We start from the raw sequence: 24,431 nt of genomic DNA, 5'->3' as shown, positions 1-24,431 counted from the left end.
GGTGCAAATCAAATGTGACCACCCCTAGATCCATTATCCCTCCCCAACCCTCAGCTACTATCCAAGATATCACTACTGTGATCACGCAAGCAATAGGAAACCTTCAGAGTAGTCTCTCCAATACCATTGTGCAGACTAAGAGTACACTTAGAGCTGAGCTAGGTTCTATAAAAGACAAAGTAAATAATGTGGAAGTGGCCCTATCCTCAAAATGTAGCGTGGATGAAACGAAGCAAATTGTGCAAGCAGAAGTCCGAGCACTTAGTTCTAACTTTCAGCAGTCGTTAGAATCCGAAGTACAACAGATCATCCGTGCTGAAAAAGACCGAGAGTCACGGAAAAACAACATTGTTGTATACGGTATTGACATTTCCATTGATGACACTAACGCTCTCAGGCAGTTTTTATCAACCGAGTACGGAATCAATTGCGGTCCCTTAACTACTGTCCGTCGCCTAAAGCAGAATATACAGGCTCGAGATCCAACCTGGAATACGGCACCGCCCCTTTTGTTTACTGTGTCATCCTTTCAAATTAAAAAACAGATCTTGAAAGAGTCTCTCTCAAGGAAAGGAGCAGTACAGTTCCGCCATGATCGATCGAAACAAGATCAAGAGAGATATAAAGCACTTGTTGCAGAGCTTAAGGACAGAATAGCTGGTGGTGAAAAAAAACCTCGCAATCCGTGACCTTCGTATTGTGTCAAAAAACGCGAAAAGCGGAGAAGTCTCTCCTCCGAAACCGATGTAGATTTCCAAGTTGTGAACTATGTAAATAATGTAAATATGGGTGTTACCGAACATGTTAGTGCTTCTTCTACGGAAAGACTCTCATCCATGACTAGTGACAGCTCATTGGAGAGCGAAACAAGCTCTGGAAGCTACTACACTGCTAACTCGAAGGCACCAGCAACCACTTTAGGCAAAACAGATGAGGACTTGGATCAACCGGGCAACGGGACTAACGACCGGAGTAAGCAACACCAAAAACGAGTAAGTACAGATTTTTATGCTCTAATTACTAACGTCGACCAACTTCCTAACAAATTGAACGAGCTGAAATCCGTGATTTATTCCAAAAATTATGATCTGGTCCTATTGACCGAGGTTTGTCCCAAGTTCAGTAGAAACAGGCTCGAAGATTCCCATGTTAAGATTCCAGGGTATGGTGTCATGTCAAACCTACAGTCTTTAGAATGCAGGTGAGGTACGTTGGCGCTATTCAAGACATGTTATAGTATACGATCATTATGTCTCCCAGGTAACTCAAAATTTGTTGAATCTGTATGGTTCGACCTATGTGATGACGGTGGTGGAGTAATAACCTGAGTACGCTGTATTTACAGAAGCCCATCTGCCTCAGATTTCCAAGAAACCGAGCGGACAATAGCAACAATGCTGCGTAAAGCAACTATGAATTACATAGGGACCCTTTTTATAGCTGGTTATTTTAACTTCCCAGACCTCATATGAAAGGATGGATATCCGTATATACCTGTACTTACAAACCGAAGCAGAAGCATGAATCTATTCACAGACTGCCTTCACAACCTTAATCTCTACCAGATTGTTGAACAAGCTACTAGAGGCCGACTTTTCCAGAGACTGACTCTACTGGACCTAGTGTTCTTACAGGATAAAGACCAGCTTCAGAACATAAATTACTTACCTCCTCTAGGAAAGAGCAATCATATAATCCTAGAAGTGAATGTGTCATTTCGTAAGATAAAAAATGATTACATAAAGAAAACTTATGTAGACTATGGGGCAATCAGAAAAGAGCTGGAAGGCGTAGTTTGGTCACCTTTACTTCAAAGGGACGTTAACCAACAATGGGCTAACCTAAAGGACGAGCTACTTACACTTCAAAAAAAAACACACGTCAATAAAACTCACGCCAGAGCCCAAAACAATGCCTTTCATGACCCCTGAGATACACAAGGAAATAAACAGGAGGGGACGGTACTGGAGAAAGTACAATAAAGGAGGGAAGGAAGAACACTACCAAAAGTTTGCGAAAGCTCGAAACAAACTAAGAAGCCTAACTAAACAACTTTACACACGGTACGAGTCCAAGCTAGCTGATGATAGTAAGAATAACCCAAAGAAGTTCTGGAAGTATGTATCAAGTAAGGACCATAGCAGACGGTCAGTAAAAGCACTCAGTACAGATGATAGCAAGGAAGTGACCAACTTAAAGGACATCACCGAACTCCTCAACAGGCAGTTTGCGTCGATTTTCACCAATGACCCAGATGGTCCTCTTCCTCATAGTCCACCATACGACATCCCTAACCCAAGACCACCTATTCTACTCTCCCCCCCTGTCGTCCAAAAGTGACTTGAAGCACTAGACGTCAATAAGTCCGCTGGTCCTGATAATTTGCACCCAAGACTATTGAAGGAGCTTGCCAAAGAAATTGCACAACCACTATGCAATATATTCCAACTGTCGCTTGACTCAAAAAAGGTACCCAAAGACTGGAAGCTGACCCATGTCACCCCAATATTCAAGAAAGGTGACCGCACCAAAGCCAAAAACTACAGACCAATCAGTCTGACCTCAGCGGTGGCAAAAACCCTTGAGCAGATTGTGAATGCTGATATTTTGACACATCTCTGTAATAATAATATACTTTCCCCCGACCAGCACGGTTTTCAGCCAGGAAAATCGGTTGAGACCAATCTCCTTGAGATATACAGCATCATAACAGATCACCTGGAGAAAGGAATCCCTGTGGACCTGATTTTACTGGACCTAGCCAAGGCTTTCGACAAGGTACCACACAACCGTCTCAGATTGAAACTTTCAGAAGCAGGTACCCACTCGGACGTGGTCGATTGGGTCATGGACTTTCTGACTGGTCGGAGTCAGCAGGTTTGACTCTTCACAAATAATAGCGATAAGGTCTTCTCCAAACCATGTGATGTTGTAAGCAGAGTACCCCAAGGTACTGTTTTGGGCCCGATCCTAGTCCTGATATACATCAACAATATGCTAAATGGAACAGAAAACAACAACACTCTCTATGCTAACAACTCCAAGCTGTTTGGGCCTACACACCAACACACTCTGCAGCATGACCTTCATAAAATCCAAATGTGGGCACAAGATTGGCTACTTGAATTCAACACATTAAAGTGCAGTGTCCTTCACTTTGGAAGCAACAACCTCCGTCACCAGTATAGCATGTCCAATCCCAATTCACTGGCTAGCTTAGTACTAAAGACAAGTCCTAAAGAAAGAGATCTAGGAGTGCTGATAGATGAACAACTGAAGTTCCAAGGCCACTGACAACAAGCAGTTTCAAAAGCAAATTCAAGCCTTGGTCTCCTCAAATGCACTATAACCAGCCGCTCCCATAAAGTCTTTCTAAGACTCTATAAGGCTATAGTTAGACCCATTCTGGATTTTGGTACGTGTCTCACCTCCCCTTCTTATAAGAATGACACCAGTCTAATCGAAGGAGTTCAGAGACGTGCCACGAAATGCATAGCTGCCCTACGAGATCTCGTATACAACAAGAGACTGGAACGCATGCAGCTGCCAACACTTGTCTTCAGACGCCGCCGTGGTGATATGATGCTGACCTACAAGTATAACACACAACCAAATAACCCCCTCTTTACCAAACATTCAAGTCAGCACCAGACAAGAGGACACTCACATAAGCTGTCAAAACGTTTTGTTAAAACACGAACGCGGCAACACTTCTTTTCCGAGCATGTTGTCAACGATTGGAATAGCCTTCAAGCTGAAATGGCGACTGCACCTACGGCTGCGTCCTTCAAGTCCAGACTTGACATGGAATGGAATAACAAGCCATGGAAATATGAGTGGGACTGTCCGTCCCACTCAACTACTGACTGATGCCAACTTTATCATAATAAGTGTCTTGCTAGGAGGCTGATGCCGCTTGTCATATCCAACCATCTCGCATACTCAATCTGAAGTTGCTGTTGTGCGGCGGTGTCAGCTCTATACCACTGAGAATGGTCTTTACGGGCCATACCAACCTCGTGGCCACCGCTACCGAGTGGGCTTAAATTGCATCTCTCCAGCAGACCTCTCCTATGGTGTGTCACTGGGCCCTAACACAGTGACGAATTTTTGCCATCATTTGACCCGGAGCACAACAGATCCAGTATGGACCTTAATTTGCTCCGAAGTGCAAATTAAGGTAATTAAGGTAATATATCTTAATGCCCCGGCCAAATAATGCTTGTCCATAAAACCAAAGTCACGCACGACTAAAGGAACACTTGTGCATGTTGTTCATAATTTCTGCAGTCAAACACTGTTCAACTTTAAAGTATACAATTTTTAATTAACCAATCAGAATCAAGAGTTAAGACATTATTTTGAAGGTGGAAAAGATGGGAAGCTCAAAAAGATTTTTTTTTCTTATTTCTAGCAGTGCCAAAAGATGAGAAGTTTTAGAGAATGATTGGTTGATTGGCCGAACAAATTAGAATAGTTGGGAACAAATTAGCGTCGATACAAGCTTTCCGAACCGATTTTTTGTCATTTTAATTTTCCATTCCAGAAGGGCAGAATTTGGCAAGCGACCAAGAGCAGATGTAATCATCATCACTGATTGGTCTGGTAATGAGGTTCACTGTACCATATTGGTTGAAATTAAGCTGAGATAGTTATTTTGTAGATTTTCCAAGATATTATCAATAGTTAAGCCATAAATCGTTTCTCAAGCATATGTAAGGAACACGGCGATAATGATTAATTTCTTGCACCCAGATTCAGCTTATACGATTTATGATTTGAATAACATTCAAAGAATTTTGTGGCATTATTTTTTTCCAGATTGTATAATCACAACAACGGATCTTGTTAAGCTTAAAAGCTATAAGTACTAATTTAGGTCATATTTCCCAATCCAACGATGATAGCTTGCCGAAAATTGGGGTTGCCCGCAATATTAGAGGGTAAGAGAAAGAGCGAAATGTTCTTTATAAACTGAGTAGATGCCATAAGAAAATATTTAAAGGAGGTGGGAAAATCCTAGGGTGAGATGAAAATTGATACTCTGAATAGTGTTTGGTACAAAAGAAGCCATGCATAGCCAGTTGGCTCTCAGGTGGTTCGGTGCGGCAATACGTTGATAGTGAAGCATAAGTTTTAGTTAGACAAGCTTTTATTTGTCATAACATGAACAACAATAGAAATACCACCATCAGGCTAATCAAGGTTGTGTACCACCATCAGGCTAATAGGTATTGTATGTATTTTGAACAATATGGTTGCATTTGCCAGAAAGAGAGAAGAACCTCCAAAATAATCAAGACCATTGGGAGGGACTAAAGGAAGTACACTGATTGCTTAATATATATTGATGTCAATCCCACGAAATATAAGTATTTTTACGTGAAACGAGAAACTATATAAAATATCTTTTGTTTTCATTTAAGCAGAAATGACGCTCTAGCCTTTACAAGGTTATGAGGGGTGGTAACCCTACTTCCGTTTATGGTAATCTCTATTTGTTGTAAGTTTGACCTGACTATTCATTTTAATTTAAGTTCATTTTAGGATTCTTCTATCTATCTGCAGACTACTGTCTTTATGTTCGACATGATTATTAATTTTAATTACTGTTGGTTCCTTATGTCCTTTCTTCACCGATAGTAACGGCTACTCGTGTTATATTTGAATTATTGTATTACTCTTTTTCAGCTTAGGTTTTAATATGGCTCTTTAATTTTCTTTGAAAACTAATTTTTTGGAAAATATTTTTTAACATTAATTTATTTTTGTTTTTAATTGACAGTTTTATTGTTGGTTAATCCTACTTAACAATTATAATGTTTGATTTAATAACAATTTTGGACATTTGAATGTTCAATCGAAATTTCTGATCAGTAGTTGTCTTTCAAAATAAGCTTTCAACATTGTTTTCCTATAGAATTTAAGATGGATGGTGAGGGAAACTATTATTCAAATAAATTGGAAATGTGAGTAAGTCATGTTTTTTGTAGGACTGAAGCCACTCCAAGGTCTTCAAATATACAGTTATCTTAATTATTGTTTTATTGAAATATTCTTTTAGAATCCTTTCAATTCTTTTTTTGAATAAATATATTTGAAGGTCGTTTATAAAATAGATGTCTGTTTTTTTTCCTAAAAAAAGGACGGTAAGGATTAGTATATCCAGATTTGTTTTCATTTTCCCTGTCTTTATTTAGGTTCTCTTGGTCCTGAAATTTCGACTGTAATGTCTACGTGGCCTTGGATTTCAGAAAAAGGTCCGAGTAAAAGTACTTGAGTTTTTGGCGCTATGAGTTGAAGGTACATTCTTGCTCCAAAATTTACTGTCCTTGCTAAGGTCCCTTTGGTCTAGTCTACTTACGCAAGGTTTAAAAATAAGTAACCGAACTGATCAAAAATTTTACGAGGCCTAGCAATTCGGAGCAAAAAGTCTCTGGCCTATTTCTGGCGGAACCAGGATTTTCTTTTCGATTTTTTCTTCAGCGCATAGGAGTCCCTTTGCCTAAAAGCTCAAGGACATAAGTTCCAGAATTATTATCTCTTCTCATAAACAAAATGCTTTGAGTCCCCTTGCCCTCCTCAAGCATTCAATCACCCAGTGAACGTTTTAACTCAATCCCTCCAGCCGTTTACAAGATAACACAGATACACTATTTTGATAGCCTGGGTGAATATACAGTATTTTGATTTGCCTTACTTTTGATAAATTAGAACTTCCCCTTTGGGATAATAGTGCCAACGTTTTTATTCAAACTTTTAGGCAAAAATTTATTGGCCCCCCTCATCCACTAGCTCTAAGCACAATCTATGAAGTCCCGTTGCCTCCTCGACCCATGACTCTAAGAAATTCACCTCAATGTCTACAAGTCGTTCCCAATAAAATATAGGTATTCTGTTTAAATAGCCTAGATAAATAGTTTCATTATTTTACATCTGACAATCCCATCCCCCCTTAGTCAAAACTTGAGGTCTACTTGGCCCTTCAACACTGTGAACATTTTGTTCCTGTAAACATTTTATATGTTTGATACAATGCAGAACACCCTTATTCCCTCCCCAAGTTAAAAATTGAAGTCAACCTGATCTTCTTACACTATCTGAAAATTTTAAATTGATACCCCAAGGTAACCTCGAGATACTGTAGCTACTCTATTTTGATAACCTGGTACCACATGGAGTATTTTGATCTACCTTTACCTTACTGCTTAGACATGAATATATTTTAAGTCACATGGTAGCTTATAGTTCAAATTTTTTAGATGGATTGGAGAAATAACATTTATAGCAGCTCCCCCCCCCAGTACAAAATTTAAACCCCTTTCCTTCAACACCACCTATAAGTTTCAGCTGCAAACCCCCTAGCATTTTCCAAGATATTGAAGAAAGGCCATTTCGATACCCCGAATATGAATACCATCGTTAAATTTACCTCAGCATGCTCCCTCAAATTAAGATTTGAGGTTTGTTTGGCCCTCAACACCCCTGACCGTTTCAACTTTATATCCTGAGGCGTTAGTAAAAATAAAGAATTAGAACACATTTTCGTGAATTTTGAACAACAGCTTGAACCACTGATGTAGCCACTTTTTTTTTCTTCCGCGCCAGCGTGGCACTGGGATATCGTAGGATTGTTAAAATGTGTAACCATACAAATACTTCGTAATTACGGTGTTCTCCCCACCTCGTCAAGCTGCAGATGAATTGGTCACTGGTCACATAGGTCTGTCAGTTGGGGCCAGGAAAAGGGAGCTGGCCACAAGCATTTGTACAACTGTCTTTTTTTAATCTTGTATTTTTCATAATAAGAAAATATTAGTGATCAGTTCTCCTAAAATACCAAACTCCATGAAGCAAAAACAATGAGAGTATACTTTCTTATGAGAAGTTCCAAATTGTTTCCAGCATTGCGGCAGAAAAACTTCAGTCAGGGTCGAATTTAAAGCTTTGACGCTTCTAGGCCCAAGGGTTTTTGCGAGATTTTCCGGGAATTCTCCGAAAATTCGGGGATAGTGGAAGCACTGGATAGGATGCAAATGAGGAGCCAAAAGTAATGAAAGAGAGCAGTGATACCGAAATCTCAGCTGCCATTCTTGGGAGAAACCTGACAGTTTATAAGTGGCCACAGAAGTCCTGTGTTGTTTTAAAATCACTTTTCTGTGAATAGGCAGCACGACAGCAGAGTTCACCTGGTCCTTTGACGATAAACTACATCAGCCCAGTTTTTGCTAAGAAAAAAAATTTACTCAGTGATAATTTATTTCTCCCCCTGGCACTGTTCGCCCATAGGCCTGGACCTAGTGGGCCTATTGGCATATCCTGGCCTGACTGCAGTACACAAATTTCCGTAAATTAGATTAACTATATATATGAAATTCTTTTAATGTTCTTCACTTTTCAAAAAATTAATACTTTACAAATAATTAAATTTTGTTTCTACAGTTAATCAAATATACCAAGAATAATACACCCCTTAGACTCTTTATTTTGAGAAATTGCAGACTTTTTTAAGGGAAAATTTCAGAGAGGTGCTAAACCTGTTTTAATGCCTTATTTTAACAAAAACTCATATTGACTTCTTTAGCTTCTTTGCCTACGTTGGAAAAACCTTTTTTAACGGTTTATTGTATATATTTCTAAAACTTAAAAACAAACAAAAACGAATTTTAAAAAGCACAGTTTTTCTGATTAAAGTAAAGAGCAAAGTTGAAACTTAAAACAAGCAAAAAATTATTCGTAGTTCATGCAACATATATCAGACAATTTTTTCAAAATCAACTGACTCGTAATATTTACCTAAATCACCTTCACCTATATACATTTTTAATTTTCTGCAAAACTGAAGCAAGCTTAGTTTTCAACAAAGCGCAAGTTTTTTTTTAATCATACCAACTTAGTTTTTTCTTAAAAATAAATATAATTTAAGCTTTCACAGCATTCCTCTTCATCTAGATTTATTTGCAGAAGTTCTTCAGTCTTTTTTCTATCGTATTTTTTATTGTTTGCTTTTGGTTCCTTCAGCCAAGTTAGAGTTTTGCTCCCGTGTTTGATAATGTTTGTTAAATCGAAGAACATCATGCGTAAAGAAGAAAAAAATGAGGATAAAACAGCCAGGAAAAATTGAAGAACATGCTAAGAGAACAATTCATGCCTCATAATATGCAGAAAAGTTGTAGGCAACACATTTTGCATGCAGCCCCGCTATACTTCACTCCCAACCTCCCTTAATATGCAAATATATAGCCGAAATTATATATTCCCCATCTATTCTCCCAATGCTTCTATGTTGTTTCAACCCGTGTTTCCGTAAACTGAATATACTGTGACGAAACAAGAACCAGAAAAACAAGTGAAGGGTAGCAGAATGCATTGGAAATATATAATTTGGGCAATATCTTTGCGCATCAGGGGGTTGGAGGGTAAAGTACAGCGGGGCTGCATGTAAAATGTGTTGGCTACAATTTTTATGAATATTATAAAGTATGAATTGTTTCCTTAACATGTTTCCTTCTCTAGGCTTATACCCAAAGGATCTTCTTCGTTTATTTTTTATGTTTGTTTTAAGGTTTGTTTTTTTATCTGTATTTTTTATTCTTCACTGAAGACGGTCGAGCGGAGGTCTTGACCGAAATATCTGGACATTTTTCTTCAATTTTTCAGTGGCTATTTTACCCTTATTTCCTCTTTTTTACGAATATTTTTCTTAGTTAAAGTTAAAAGGATTTGGCCTCGCTAAAGGGAGGTCCTTAACGAAGACATAAAGTTTTGAGCATACAATCCTTAAGCCGTGTTTTTCCGCCAAATGAATCCATTGTTCCCCTATGTTGTTTTGAAAAAAAAACAAAAACAAACAAACAACTTTCTCAGAGTTTCATCGGTTGATTTGCTTCGGTTTCCGGTTGCCCAGGTTTCTTGTTTGTCCAGTTAAAGCACAAAATGGAAACGCTGCATTACTCGTCTATTTTGGTTGGGCTCAATTCCTAAATATGGCGCAAAATGTAACAGTTCTGCCTCAACAAAATATACTAACCAGGGCTTATGAGAACCAGTTTTTTCTCACGAATTTTAAATTACAGAGAAGGCAAACGAGAGAAAATTTTGAAACTCAGATGAGTTTCGGATAGCCGTATTAAAAAATAAAGATTCGGAAATACTTTTCATAATTATCCGGTGTTTTCCTGCATTGTAGGAAACATCCATTCAGTTTTCGACGTAGCGAAATTGCAGTTGTATCTTTCGATGTTGATAAAACAACTTTATACTCGCAAGAGTCTACTCATAAAGAAGAAAAGGAAATTTTCAGTAAATCTCTTTAAAGAGAAAAAAGAAAAGAACACGAACCTCAATATCCTTACAACAGGATAGTCGTATGCAAGAATGATTTTTTAAGTACCATCACTTTTTTTCTGATAAGTAGTTTTCACATTTTCAGCAAATACTTTTGAATCCAGTGGTTTAAGCACAAACAGGTACAAAATCAAGCGTTCCCAGTCTGAAAAATTTCTTACTGAAAATCCCAGCATACCCCCATAAAGTTCAAAAATTTCCAAAATATTATGCAAAATAGCAGACAGTTCCCAAAATGTAACAAGAATACGTTTCATCTCAGTCTCCGGCCCTAAAAAATTCTTCTCAAATACTTCATCCCTTTCATCACTTGGAAAAACTCCTGTTACCCCTGTCCCTAAAATTTCGGATTTAGGTACCTATCAAGAAAGAATGTGCATTTTTTTATATTAAAAATTTTCGTAAGCAATTCAGTAACCTCACTCCACCTCTTATAAACCCTGATTTCGTTTTCAAAATATCCATTGCCCATAAAAAAAAGACTTTCAAAAATTCCTAATAATACAGAGAGTGCTATTAAAGAGACTTAAAACAGATGACGTTCAATAGAATTTATTTATATCTAAATTTACACAGTTGCACTGAGCTTTTGAAACTAGCATGGACCAAGGAAACAATTTTAAATGGCTTTATAGAGACTCTTTCATTCCTGATCCGATTGGGCCGTGTCGTCTCTCCCAAGCCATTCTATGTTTTTGTCTCATAAAAGCGTCAATCACTGTGCCTCGAACACCGATTTCACCGTCTGAAAATAAAGTATATGATTACAGTTTAAGTGGCCATAGTCACAACTGATTTTGGTGACTTTCGAATTAAAACTATTGCAAGATTTTGAATTACTATTTCAAGGTTATTCCACTTTTGTTTGAAAATAATTTATAATTTTAAAAAATAGTGAAATCACAAAGATTTCATTTTGAAATTAAAATTATAAATTTAATGTGAATAAGGAAACGAATTTCTTCTTCGCAGATCCGTGAAATAAATTTTGAAAATTAAACGAAGGTTAAAATAACATACACAAAACAAAACTAAATAATAAACCTTAAGAAAGTAGGAGGTGCAAGAGAGAGAAGAAAGGTCAGAAGAAGAACCGACACTAGTTTCTAACTTGTTCCCTACCACCGTATTTCTGCAAGGTTTTTTCTTTTAAATAGAAATTGCAAAAAACACAATTAACAATGGTCCTTACTTTTTAATTTGGGACCAAATTAAGACACAGTAAAGATGATAGCACACCACTGTCAAAGCCTGTTGAAACTATGAAAAGAGAAGCGAGCACAAACAAGAGAACAAAATAATTTGAAAACTCGAGTGCACATAGCGTATTTTGATTTATTCAAGTACCCTTGCCGTTTCTGGATTATGCCCTTGTGAAACCCTTGGAATTTATGCTTAGAATACGATATTTAAGAATTTTTCTAGTAAAACTAATCTGTGAACAATGGATAATTTACATAATCAGAATAATAGTGGGAGTTACGTTGACTCTGGAGGCAAACTTACGTTGGATTTGGGGAGAGGGGGGCAATAAAGGGCATGGGAGATATTTTCAATTAGGTTTGGGGACTATTGTAGAAGGAATCACGGAACGAGAATTTTTTCTCTGATTACATCATAATGAAGGAATAACCGAAAGAAGTCAAGAGAATGGTCATTTGATCGCAAATTCTGGGACCTAGTAACCTTTTGAAGTAAATATCCTAGTAAAGAGCTTCATAAAACGGTCTTTGCGTTAGGAAGAAACCAAAATCCCTATATCTGGCCATCTCAATCCAAGGGAAAAACTTGGAAATAAAAAAAATTTGAAAGTCGAGCTGAACAAGTAGCTGACAAAAAAAAGGGCATTATAAGAAAAGACAAGGATAAGAAAAACAAGAGAACAGGAAAAACTTGTTTATTAGAAAAACCAGGACACTAAGATTGAGCGAACAAAACAGACGCACACAGGATGAGAAAGCGGCAGCTCTCAACTAACGCCGAGTTTTACAAAGACAAACCAACGACGAGGAGTATCGGCAATTCTACTGTCATTTCTGCTTCAGCGAGAGTTGAAAGTAAGTATTAAAACGACGAGACTTGTCGACTTAAGAACTAACAAGTCAGTATCACTCCACAGAAACAACAAATGCCGGCATGATTAAGACTATCTACTTAAGACTATTAAGTCAGCATCCAAATGACAAAAGAATCCAAAATAAGGACAAAGCAATTCTTATTAATGTTCATACTGGTGTTAGGTCATTATTGCGCCCACAGACGAACGTTGGAAGGTATATGGTGTACATGCAATGATTCAGATGTAAAAAGGGTGGGCAAACGAACAATGGAGTGTTTGGGTATGACTTCTGCTGTTCTTCAAAAATGTAGTCAAGATATTTTTGAAGGGTTGAGACTGTTCTCTCTATGTTTTGATCTTAATCATAGCTCGTTTCTAGCTTGAAAAAAATCCTTGGTTTAAAAAATTTTATGATAAAAGGGGGAACAATTTCGTAACTGTTCTTTGATCCGCGAACTGAACTCGCATTTGAAAATCAACTTATCTAATCTTCTGCCATTCATTTACGTTTTTTTAATGCATGCGCTTCTTCCAGGGGCTGATCCAGGATCTTTAGGGGGGAGGAGGGCAAAATAGGTTAATCCAATAAACTTGCGTCAGGAGCAAGTTTGATTAACGCAAACTTGCGTTAATTAAGTAAATTACTCTACTTTAGACTACGTTAGGGGGGGGGGCGCCCTCTCGCTGGATCCGCCATTGGCTTTTTCAGTCGCTTAATAAAAGAAATTAAGAAATTATAAAAGAAATTAAGTGCCAGATAAATTGTATTTATCTTAATAAAATTTTACGCTATCAATCTAGGACATTTCCAATCAATCTAAAAGTATTAATTTATAAAATTTAATAGCAAGCACTGGGGGTCCTTTATGGGCAGTTGCTCCCATTATTGGATAGACCTGGACACAATTCCAAAAAAAGAGACCAGAAATCAAATTAAAAAAAAAACTTGTTAAAAAAGACAAGTAAGAAGCGATATTAAAACTTAAAACGCATAGAAATTATTCCATATTTGAAGGAGGTTGTCCCCTTTTATACCCCCGCTATTTATGCTAAAGTTTGATTTTTTATCGCAGTTCTTTAAAAAATACTGCTCATAACACATAGGCCATTGGTAAGGAATAAGAAGTATTTTCAAAACACCATAAAAGTTTCCGTGGTTTAGCTGCTGCCCTCTCCTCCTGAACCCCCTGCTCTTTTCACTAAAGTTTTACTTTTATCTCAAGTTTTAAGAACAACTGCTCAAACACAACGTTACTGCATAAATTACTATACAATATCAGCGTTTATTATTTTTCTGCGCGTTTATTAAATCTGGAGTTATCTTGGACACGTCCTTCGGATGGAGAAATCAAGATATCCCAACCAAGCATGGCAATGACGGTCACGTGGGCTTCGACTGAGAAATACGCTCAGGCACACGTACGACTGTGATCTCCAATGTGCACACATATTTCTACAATCCAAGTTGGAAGATATCCTAGGTAAAGCAACCATGCGAGATGTATATCAAGGCTTCGTTGATGCCCTATGTGCCACAGATGACTTAGGAGGAACTAAGTAAGTATGTAATTGATTAGATCTACCCCTTCTCCACAAATAGTGTCGTGCATATGTGCTTGTTCTAAAACCATGATTCTTTATGTGAGGCGCACCCTCCACCGGTGCGGCATGGGAATATTTGGTGACTGACAATACTCTAGGGGCCTTAATTTAAAAAGAGCAGTTTTTCATGTAAATGACGTCACATTCATATACATTTACAGAGCAAAGCAGATACGTGATAGCATTGTAAGGACGTGATGTAAAGTTTGAAAGGTGTTGCATACAGACAAACATTTTCATTCGAATAAAATACAGCTAGAGGACAATTCGAAAAAAAACATACTTAGTTAATGGATTTTTAAATTTTTTCAGGTGAACACGCGTAAAATTTTGGTTGAAAAATTTAAATATCACGAGGGGGGGGGGCATCAGGGTTTTAGAAATGCCTATTCGGGCATACCCCAAAACACTGCTCTAGAGTATTTGAAGGTAAAAAATTTTATACTGAAAGTAATAAGCATGAACATCTAGTTACAAACGCTTAGAGCGAAAAAACCTGTATTTATTTTTTGTGTATGGCAGCTTTGATAATCCATGTATAAATTATTGGTGCTCAAACCCGTAACGACTGCTACAAGATGAGAATCCCCGCATCTGGTTTGACAGGTTTCCCCTTAAACTTTGTCATAAACGTCACGAGAAATAAAATAACCTAAAAATAGTTGATACCTATTTAAGTTGTAATTTTTCTCATTCAAAGCCCATCCATCTTAAGATAAATATTAATAAAATATACTACCCTATCAAATAGCTACTCCCAGGCCAAAGAAGGTAGATATTCCTGGAGACCAATTCATAGTTGACGAAATCTAATAAGAAGCCCAGATTCAAAAATATACGTGTTTCAATAAAGCGGTTTAGAGCTGACCGAGTGTAGTTCTTGATTCTGCTACAAGAATTGGAAGTCACTCCAAAGCCTTTCAATACCAATCTAGATAAGGACTAGGCCTACTCTTTTCTGCAACATGATTATTTATATTTGGAATAGCCTCTTCACATAATAATAAACTAGTATTTTTATTAGCCACCTAAAACAAACAGTAGGTGTCATGTTTTGGGACAATTTATTATAGCCTTAAGTTACTTGTACATGCTGTGTTTTTAGAAAGAACAAAATAGATTATGTAAGGTTAAGGGTAACCCTGAACCAAGTTTTGGGTAACCCTTTAGAACTGTTTATAGTTGGATTATTTATACTAAGAATTACGGTGCAAAGGACAAAGAAATTTATATATTTAAAATAAGATTGTCTTGTAAATACCCTTTCCAAAATTAAGGACATAAATAATAAGGTCAGGCTATATGAATAAGGACATTAGGGTTGAGGTTAGAAAAAAAAGAGGACGAACGTCTAGCCAAAGACTACCTTTTATAAAGAAGCGCCAAGGACACACCAGCTGGATGAGACCCAAAACAACAATGACAGAAAACCGAGTACATCACCCCCTCCCATAATCAAAACAAAATGAAAACCGAAATAGTAATTTATATTCATAGGAGACTTGCACTCAATAATAGGAATTCAGGGGGAATATCCTTGAGCCCAATGAATAATTCCTTAATTCATCTGAATTTAACTCAGAATGTGTCTAAAAAAAGAAGAAGAAAAACGTCAACTATTTCGGAACAAAGTATATTGTAAGCTTGGTATATAAAAAAAAAAATATTTACAGTTAAATGTCCAATTTCTCAGTCAAATTTTCTTAGTGGTTTGTCTTCAGTCACCTTTCTATCGCGCCTCTTAATGTTCGTTTTTATCAGGTTGCTTTTGTTCTGGTTTATATTATTTTGCGCCACTTTCATTTATGCTTGTTTCTATCTTTTTCAAGTTTTTTTCTCGCAATAGAGATAACAGAGAGGAACTCCGCATGTCTATTCGAAATGATTTTAGCATTCGAAAGTTTTTTTTTTCTTTTGCTCGACATTTCCCTAAGATCTCAAATTAAGCCATTTCGGTAAGGCCGTCATCAATTTTAAATGCAAGTATATCCAACAGAAAGGTACACTAGCAATACGTTCAGCTTATGGCTACAGCCCCTGCTTTCTCACTCTAAGCCTCTATAAGTTTCATGGACATTTTATCATCCCCCATATCAACATGAAGGACCAATAGATAGGGAAAGAATCCCCACCAAGGCCGTATCCAGGGGCAATATTTCGGGGTTTGACCCCCCCCCCTCCATTTTTTTCCGACTCGCAAAAATGTCACAAAATGCATAGAAACAAAGTTTAATGCGTTTTTAATTTTTTTTGTAAACCCCCTTCCCGAAACAAAAATAACTGATATGCGCTGCATCCCTACTAATATTTTTCCAACGGATCTCTGGGAAAAATTGGAGCAGCTTGGTCCAAAATAACCCCCTACCCCTGTGGCTCGGATTAATGACCAGATATATCCATCCCTGGTCTATTCCAGAATTATAGAAATGAAAATGTGACTGCAGTTTCAGCCGCTAGAAATATGGAGAGGAGGACATCAGCATCAGCCCCATCAATTATTATATATATATATATATATATATATATATATATATATATATATTTTTTTTTTTTTTTTTTTGGGGGGGGGGGGCAGATTTTTCGAAAAGACAAAGTTAAAATTAAAAATAAAAAATCGCGACCATTCTAGGGGATGGGCCTCAATACCCCTCTGCGGACATGGTGATTCATGTGGGAGCATTAGTTGGACGTTTAATACATTTTACAGAAGAAAGGCACTGAGTATCCTCCTTCGCCCAAATACAAGTTTGAATCCCATGGGAACATGCTTTTGAAAATGCCTTGTTAACATAACATAGAACATGCAAGGCCACAAAATGTAGCCATCAATTTGTAGCTGGTTTAACACTTACACTTTGAAAAGTAGTTGGTCTCAGCAACCTGCCAATCTTCTTTGATTTTATCACAGTTACCAATGTCAGGATGTTCAGAGCGAAGGCATTCAGTAAATCGATTTTTAAGAATGTTGCATATGTTCTGGTCTACCAGCCTAGAACAAACAATCAAATTTAAAATTAGGAGAACAAAACAAATTCTATTGTTAAACAAAATAGCGTTGTGAGAAAGAGTCTAACTTTAGCGTAAGGAGCGAGGCATTGAGGAGGGGACAGCCCCTTTCATGTATGGAATAATTTCTGTTCCTTTTAAGTTTTAGTGTTGCTCCTTACTTTCAGTTAAAAAAACTTGTTTTTTTTTATTTAATTTTTGAACATTTTTGAATTAATACAGGTTTTGATTTTGGCTCACCGTACATGAATAATTAAAACAAAATTTGCATTTTTACTTTTATTTGGTTAAATGGATTTCTCGAAAGTTGTTTAATTTTATTTACAAACGTTTTTATTAGTAATAAATATACGTAACTTACGAATTAACTTACGTAACGAACTTCTATATTCACATATTTTTAATACGTATGTTAAGGGATCCACCCCCTAGTCAATGCCTCGCTCTTTACTCTAAAGTTCAAATTTTGTTCCAATTCTTTAAAAATGACCCCTTAATCACAAAGGCCATTAGTTAGAATAAATAGCTCTTATGAAAGTATTAAAAAATCTTTGCCTTAAAGAGCGAGGTATTGACTAGGGGGCGAACCCAATCATATACTTAGTAATTTCTGTTAGTTTTAAGTTTTGATGTTGCTCCTTACTTTCAGTTGAAAAACTTGTTTTTTTTTACTTAATTTCTGATCATTTTTAAAAAATGCTTGGAAATCCGGCGCCCCCTTCATAGCAATGTCCCTTCCCCCATGGAAAGATCCTCCCTATTAGCCCCCCCCCCCAACTACCAGAAAAAATCCCCCTGAAAACCTCTGCATACTTCCGAATAGCAAATACTATATGTAAATATTGGGTAAAGTTCATAACTTTCAACCATCCCCCCAGAGACTTTGGGGGATTAAGTCATCCTAAAAACATATTTATTATATTTTCGACCATGCTGAACAAAATGGCTATCTCAAAATTTTGATAGGGTGACTTTGGAAAAAAAAGCGTGGAAGGGGGCCTAGTTGCCCTCCATTTTTTTTTTCACTTAAAAAGGGAACTAGAACTTTTAATTTCCATTCGAATGAGCTCTTCCACAAAATTCTAGCACCACTGGGTCGATACAATAACCCCAAAAAAAAAAAAAAAAAAAAAAAAAACAAAAAAAAACACGCATCTGCGATCTTTCTTCTGGCAAAAAATACAAAATTACACATTTTCGGAGATAGGAGCTTGAAACCTCTACAGTAGGGTTCTCTGATATGCTGAATCTGATGGTGTGATTTTCATTACATTTCTATGACTTTAAGGGGGATATTTCTCCCTTTTTTCGAAAATCAGGCAAATATTCGCAGGCGCGTAGCTTTTGATGGGTAAGACTAAACTTGATGAAACTTTTATATTTGAAATCAGCATTAAAATCTGATTCTTTTGATGTATCTATCGGTATCTAAATTTCGTTTTTTAGAGTTTTGGTTACTATTGAGCCGGGTCGCTCGTTACTTGCAGTTCGTTACCACGAACTGTTTGATTAAGTTTGAAAAAATTCTTTCTCTGGCCAACATTTATTTTTTTAATAATAAAAACTTTCTGCTATAAAAATGTAGAGTAGATATTCATTATTCTTTAGTACATATTCCAAGTTTCCTCCAAGAAATTTAATTAGAAGACCTGAGAGTATTTTGCTTTCAATTAGGAATGCCAGTCTTGTCAGAGTTTATGTAGCAATCTCAGTAGATTGTTTGACAAAATACTGCTAGAGCCCAGGGTTGCCACCTGTAGCAATTCTAGCATTTTAGGAGCTGACCGTGGAGGCAACCCTGCTAGAACCTAAATTTACTTGACAGCAAGTGAATAGAAACACAATCACTTTTGGGTCCATGTTTCTAATCCCTGGAAGATTAACCGGTTTTCCTTGCTTGGCGTTATAACTTTTCAGAGTAGAGGGGCAGGCCAGTTAGACCAGCTCGGAAAAAGGAACTATCATTGACATTCATGTTTTACACAGACTTCATACAAAACCTTTGATTTCCAGAGTACAGGCTCTAAAGAAGGAAAAACGACCATAGGAGACCAAGGGATTGGGAGAAAAACACTGGTCAAGAACCAGGGTCGAATTTCCATTATTTTTATGGGGGGGGGGGGGCAAGAGGACTTCAAATCTGGATATTCAAAGGGCATGAGATTTACAGTATTTTTTCTCCACATTATTGGGGGGCACCTGCCCCCCCCCCCCTTGCCATCCCCCAATGACGCCCCTGTCTAGAATCAATCTATAGGAATATAGGCAACAAAAAGTATCCGAGGAATTCCTACTTGTGTTTTGGCCAAGGGTGAAATTCAATGTTTTTCTCCTCAAAAACGTACTTAACATCAAACTACCGCTAGTTTTTATAAATGAATGATAAAACTGAAACCCAGGGCCACAAACGCTCCCACATGAATCAGAATGCCCGCATTGGGGTATTGCGGCCACCCACTGGAGTTGTAACGACTTCTATAACTAACCCATCATTTTCATATAATGCCCTAATTTACCTTTTTGATGAACTACTTAAAAACGCAGCCCCCCCCCCAAATATTGTATGGAGCTGCACATCAAATGATGTTTTAGCGCAAAAAAAACATACGTATCAATGACATTCGAAAAAGAATTTTGCAAGGGTTAAGATGTGTGCAGGTTGAGCTATGAGAGGGATGGGGATTGAGTTCATTGGATTTGCATGAAATCTGAAAATGGTAAAGCCCAAGTCAATCTTGCTGAATTTCGCGGTGCATCTGGATATGACAGGCGGGTAAATAAACAGATAAAATTTGTTAATTTTATTGGTTGCAGACAGTACATTTGGATATTACCTGTGTTTATCACAATTGCTATTTATTTCCAATAATTCCTTTTATTGTTAATGGTAATAGATTAGCCAGTTAATTTGACTCAAGATAAACAAGTAGATTTCTAGACATGCTTAAATGTTTTATTGCAGATATAACCAATATCCCCTCCCCCGTTCCAAAGAATTCTTCTGGTACTATTTTGAATTATACCAATGTACATTCACGTTTATCGGTATTGAAAATACCATGCGTTCTCAGCATAGATTATCCATCATCAAGTAAAGTAACGATGTTTTTCTATTAAATAAAGCATACCTATCTCTTTTAAATTGTTCATCAGCTTCATAGCGACAAACATAATCATCTGTATAACATTCATCAATAGTGGGAACCCTTCTAAAAGTACGATGGTACCATACAGCGTCCTTTTTTCGGTTTGGCTCAACAATGTTCTCTAAAATAAAGCAATATAGAATTAGAAGAATCGACAATTATTGATAAACATTATCCCCCCCCCCCCCGCCAAAAAAAAAGAATAAGAAGAAGAAAACTTCCAGGGGTATCACTCATCCAACTGCAACAAGCAACAATTGTACATTTGTAAATACATTTTTTTTTAAACGGAACTATAGAATAGAATTTATTTGCACTTAAAGCCCATAGGCCATGGCAAAATATATAAAACCAAGACAATTACACAAAAATTAAAAAATCCTAACATAATTTTACCGAAACATAGCTCTATGACGCATCGCAAGACAGAGGAATCGTGTCAAACTTCTGACACCCATAAAACATTCATCCAAACAGATTCTCACTAAGCATTCAAAATCAAAAGTCCTCCCTACCAAACACTTCGATTCTCCAATCAGTCAGTTCTTCACATTCATACATCAAGTGATAAACACTTTCATTCAAACCTCCACACATTGAGCAAAAATAAGAACTACCGTTTTTTTCTAAAATTGGCATACACCATTTTTCAGTGTAGAAAAACGATATAGATAGGTCATGACTTTAGAAAACTCGTTTTCCTCTCCCAACCCCCCTTAATATATTCTTTGAACCGTTCTAATTGACGTACCTCCGTTCAAACCATTATTCGAAACTATGTATCTCCATTTTTTGGCAACTGCCCTCCCCCTCCCCTCCCCCCCCCCCAAACGACACTCCTGATGAAAAATAAGGAAACGTAATACTTGCCCCCGATGTTAAATTCAGAATGTAACGGTTATGAACTTGAGAATTTTCAGTACGTCCCATTTCAATTAACGCTGCTATGTCACAAGATCCGAACCTCAATATTCATAAACACCTGCCTATGGCAAAGACTCAAGAAATATTTATTTTTTGATATACCAAGGTTTCTTGAAATAGAGAGGTCATTAAATATCAAGTTCCTACCTGGAATTTAATCTCGTGCCTGTTCAAAAGACAATTGTCTATTCAATAGATGTGCTGCAACACCTAATGCTGAATAAAAACTCAACCTGGAAGCACAAGGAATTTCTCAAAATATTTGTGTGCGCACTTGTTTGTTTAATTTTGAAAACCGCACTTGATTTCTAAACAGGAAAATCAAAATCCTTAACCACACAAAAAAAGAAAAGCTCCAACATTGCGGTTGACGCAATAAGCAATTGACTCAAATTAGTTCAAAGTCAGCTGAACGCAGTCGCCTCAGCTGGCGGCGGTGCGCGGGTGCCGTTATGACACTTCGGCGGCAGTCGACCGTGCATCTAGTTGGTGACGTTCGATGCATGCGCTAATGCGGTGCCAGGGTCGATATCCAACATTGGAAGTGCCGATTAGACCAGGTAAGCACCCCTAAAATTCAGCTTATGGGCGCCCATGACAGCTTAGCAGAATCTAAAGACAAACTGATAAGTTAATTGAATTTCATTTGAGCATTATAACCGAAATTACATTTGTGACAAACTTTGATACTCATTCTTATAAACTCTTTGACAATCCTTATGCAAAGACTGCTTCTTGGATTTTCAGCTAAGATCAAAATGTAGTATCTATTCTTATCAGCTGAACATCTTATATGGTATGTACATGGGGCCCAGAATATTAAATTCATTTTTGGAAATTGGAGGGATGTTGGAGCTTGTTCCGCTCCTTTCACGTGTTGGCCCGGTATTGCAGTATCTCTGGGATCGGCACACCCCTGTCCAGGGGAAACACCAAGCTCATGCACCGAATTTGATCTCCACTATCAAGTATTTCAACTCTGATACAGAAAGTACCCTAGCTGGATTGAATTCCTGATGCGTCTTTTTTGAAAATAGTCCATAATTATTAACTAATGATATTTAAATTGAACCTACATTTGAGTAGAATTATTGAAGCGATTGTTTATGGCCTCAGGCGGCTTGGTGGTGCGGTGAGTTGTTAGTAGAAGCAATAATGACTAAAGTCTCCTTTGGTTGTTAACGGGAAAATAGTTGCCATAATCAGTAGAAAGGCCACTGGACCTCATAAATTAAAGTTTAGGCCATTCGGTCATGTTGATAACAGAGTGAGACTCTTTTCTCTATAAGGTAAATGTGCATTCACACCATTAAGATGTTTGCACTGGAAAATGAATTGTGACATAAAAATTTATTTGGAAGTCAATTCGGCTAGGTTTAGCTATCGAAATATATATATATATATATATATATATATATATATATATATATATATATATATATATATATATATATATATATATATATATATATATATATATATATATATATATAGATATATATATATATATATATATATATATATATATATATATATATATATATATATATATATATATATTGGATGATTACTACAGAGTAGCCTAGTTAAAATCGGCAATGATTTTGGATAGTCAAAATCAGGTTCCATTTTCGGAAAATGGCAACCTGGCAAAACAGTTACTCAACTTCAATTATAAATGGCACCTTTTTTAAATTTAAGTCTTTCTTTTTAAAGTGATAAGAATCTCTTTACTTGAGCATCAATGAATATGGCAATATTGATACGGTACTTAACGTTTGACAAAAAAAAAAAAAAAAAAAAAAAAAAAAAAAAAAAAAAAAAAAAAAAACCATCCTAAAGCTAACCGAAAAAATGGTGGTATATATGGTGCTTACCTCTAAAATATCTTGCTGGTGCAGTAAAAGTTGAAACCACCTTGTTCATTCCCCTAAGAAATGTAGGTTCTTCATAATCTGAAGTTTCACCCATGACAGAAAGTCCCTCAAGCTACAAAATAATAACAAAATTATTTGGTTTTTTTTTGTTTAACTAAGAAATGAAATAGGTCTAGAGAGGCAACTACAGCAGTCAACAGAGAGGAAGGGAAGACTCATGGGCCAAGAAAAATAGGGGCCGGTGTAATTCTTTTTTTTGCATGAATTTTAATTATGCTATACAGTTAGTTTTTTTTAATGCGATTTATAATCCAAACATTTCCTATTTCAGAAATATTAAATAACTTCTTTTCTCCCTGAATAAAAAATTGAAAATTGAAAAGATCTTCTGTTACAACGTTTGATAAAACTTATGCTACAACTTAAGACCAAAACTGTGGTCGTAACAGGAAAGTCTAGGGAATGCTGTGCCTAATTATTTGCTTCCAATTCACATTCCTATGCACTTAGCCATATTCGTAAAAAGAAAAATAAATAGTGGACTGGCATGCACAAAGAGATTGTGTTCCCAAGGTCTAAGATGGAATGAGTTTTTGATATTTTGAGAAACTTCAAATTAGCAAGTGGAGGAAATATTGATTGCAGTCGTATTAGCTAGAAATATTATACTACATTTATCATTCAGCTGTTTTTATTGTGCAAAACAGAAAATATGAATATTTTGTCAAAGAATATCCTAGAAAAGTAGCAGCCTCAAAATAAATCTATTTTGTGCTTAACCTCCGTCCCTTCCTCTATGCCTCCCAAGGGTTTGCCCTGACTAGATCTGTGCCTATACATGTTTGCTATCATCTTTCTTTCCATTTAAACTGCCCAAATGTTTCTGAAGCTTTCCAAAGACAATTTTCCCTGGGGAATTTCAGACCAACCCCACGTTTGTAAGCAATATAGCCTACTCAAGGAAACTAAGAATAAACTAGGTAATCAATTATACCCATTGTAAAACCAGTTTCAAGTTTACATAAAAAGAGTCTTAGAATAGTACTCCTCATTTGGACAGAATCCCAAATGAGTGGTACAACAAACCTAACTCTGAGAGCAATTTTAACCCACAAACTTCTCTTTTGGTGTTTTGGCCACTTCTGAACAAATAATCTAATTTCTGTTGTCCCTCTTCTAGGATTTAGATTCAATCTACTGAGCTTTGATTCATTTTTGAACTAAACACGAGATACAAATTTATCTTCTTCATGTTAAAATTGAGAGTTAGTAATTGTTCTCTTTCTGAATTTAGGCAATAATATACGCGATATACAAATGTTAATATGAACATTAAGCCAACTCGTATCTTTTTTCTTCAAGGATTTTTACAGAATTTTTACATTTTTCTCCAAGCTTTCATTGTCCTAGGTGAACTTCCCTTGTTCCTTCTAATTCAAAGTTTAAAATCTACTTGGTCTCTCCATCCAA

General features: G+C 36.7%; 1 protein-coding gene and 1 non-coding gene across 3 annotated transcripts in view; one reads left to right on the top strand and one right to left on the bottom strand.

Annotated features, from left to right (window-relative positions):
• Nucleotides 1-10,883: 10,883 nt before the first annotated feature.
• ND-PDSW (NADH dehydrogenase (ubiquinone) PDSW subunit) overlaps nt 10,884-24,431 on the bottom strand; it is a 39,354-nt gene continuing 25,806 nt past the window's right edge. For both annotated transcript variants that reach the window (XM_089096569.1, XM_089096572.1), the window contains exons 2-5: nt 22,962-23,073; nt 20,143-20,281; nt 16,861-16,997; nt 10,884-11,092 (exon numbers count right to left, since the gene is read on the bottom strand). In XM_089096569.1, the coding sequence (XP_088952695.1) occupies nt 10,977-11,092; nt 16,861-16,997; nt 20,143-20,281; nt 22,962-23,055 (486 nt within the window). In that variant the 5' untranslated portion in view covers nt 23,056-23,073 and the 3' untranslated portion in view covers nt 10,884-10,976. The remainder of the gene's footprint in view (nt 11,093-16,860; nt 16,998-20,142; nt 20,282-22,961; nt 23,074-24,431) is intronic.
• On the top strand, nt 21,812-22,003 carry LOC148956842 (U2 spliceosomal RNA). Its single transcript, XR_016142633.1, has one exon. It is a non-coding gene; the product is annotated as a U2 spliceosomal RNA (small nuclear RNA).

This window comes from Artemia sp. Qi Xiang Cuo, chromosome 1, assembly GCF_049724085.1.
Source record: "Artemia sp. Qi Xiang Cuo chromosome 1, ASM4972408v1, whole genome shotgun sequence".
In the NCBI taxonomy this organism is placed as follows: domain Eukaryota; kingdom Metazoa; phylum Arthropoda; class Branchiopoda; order Anostraca; family Artemiidae; genus Artemia; species Artemia sp. Qi Xiang Cuo.
This window is presented reverse-complemented; position numbering and strand designations above follow the sequence as displayed.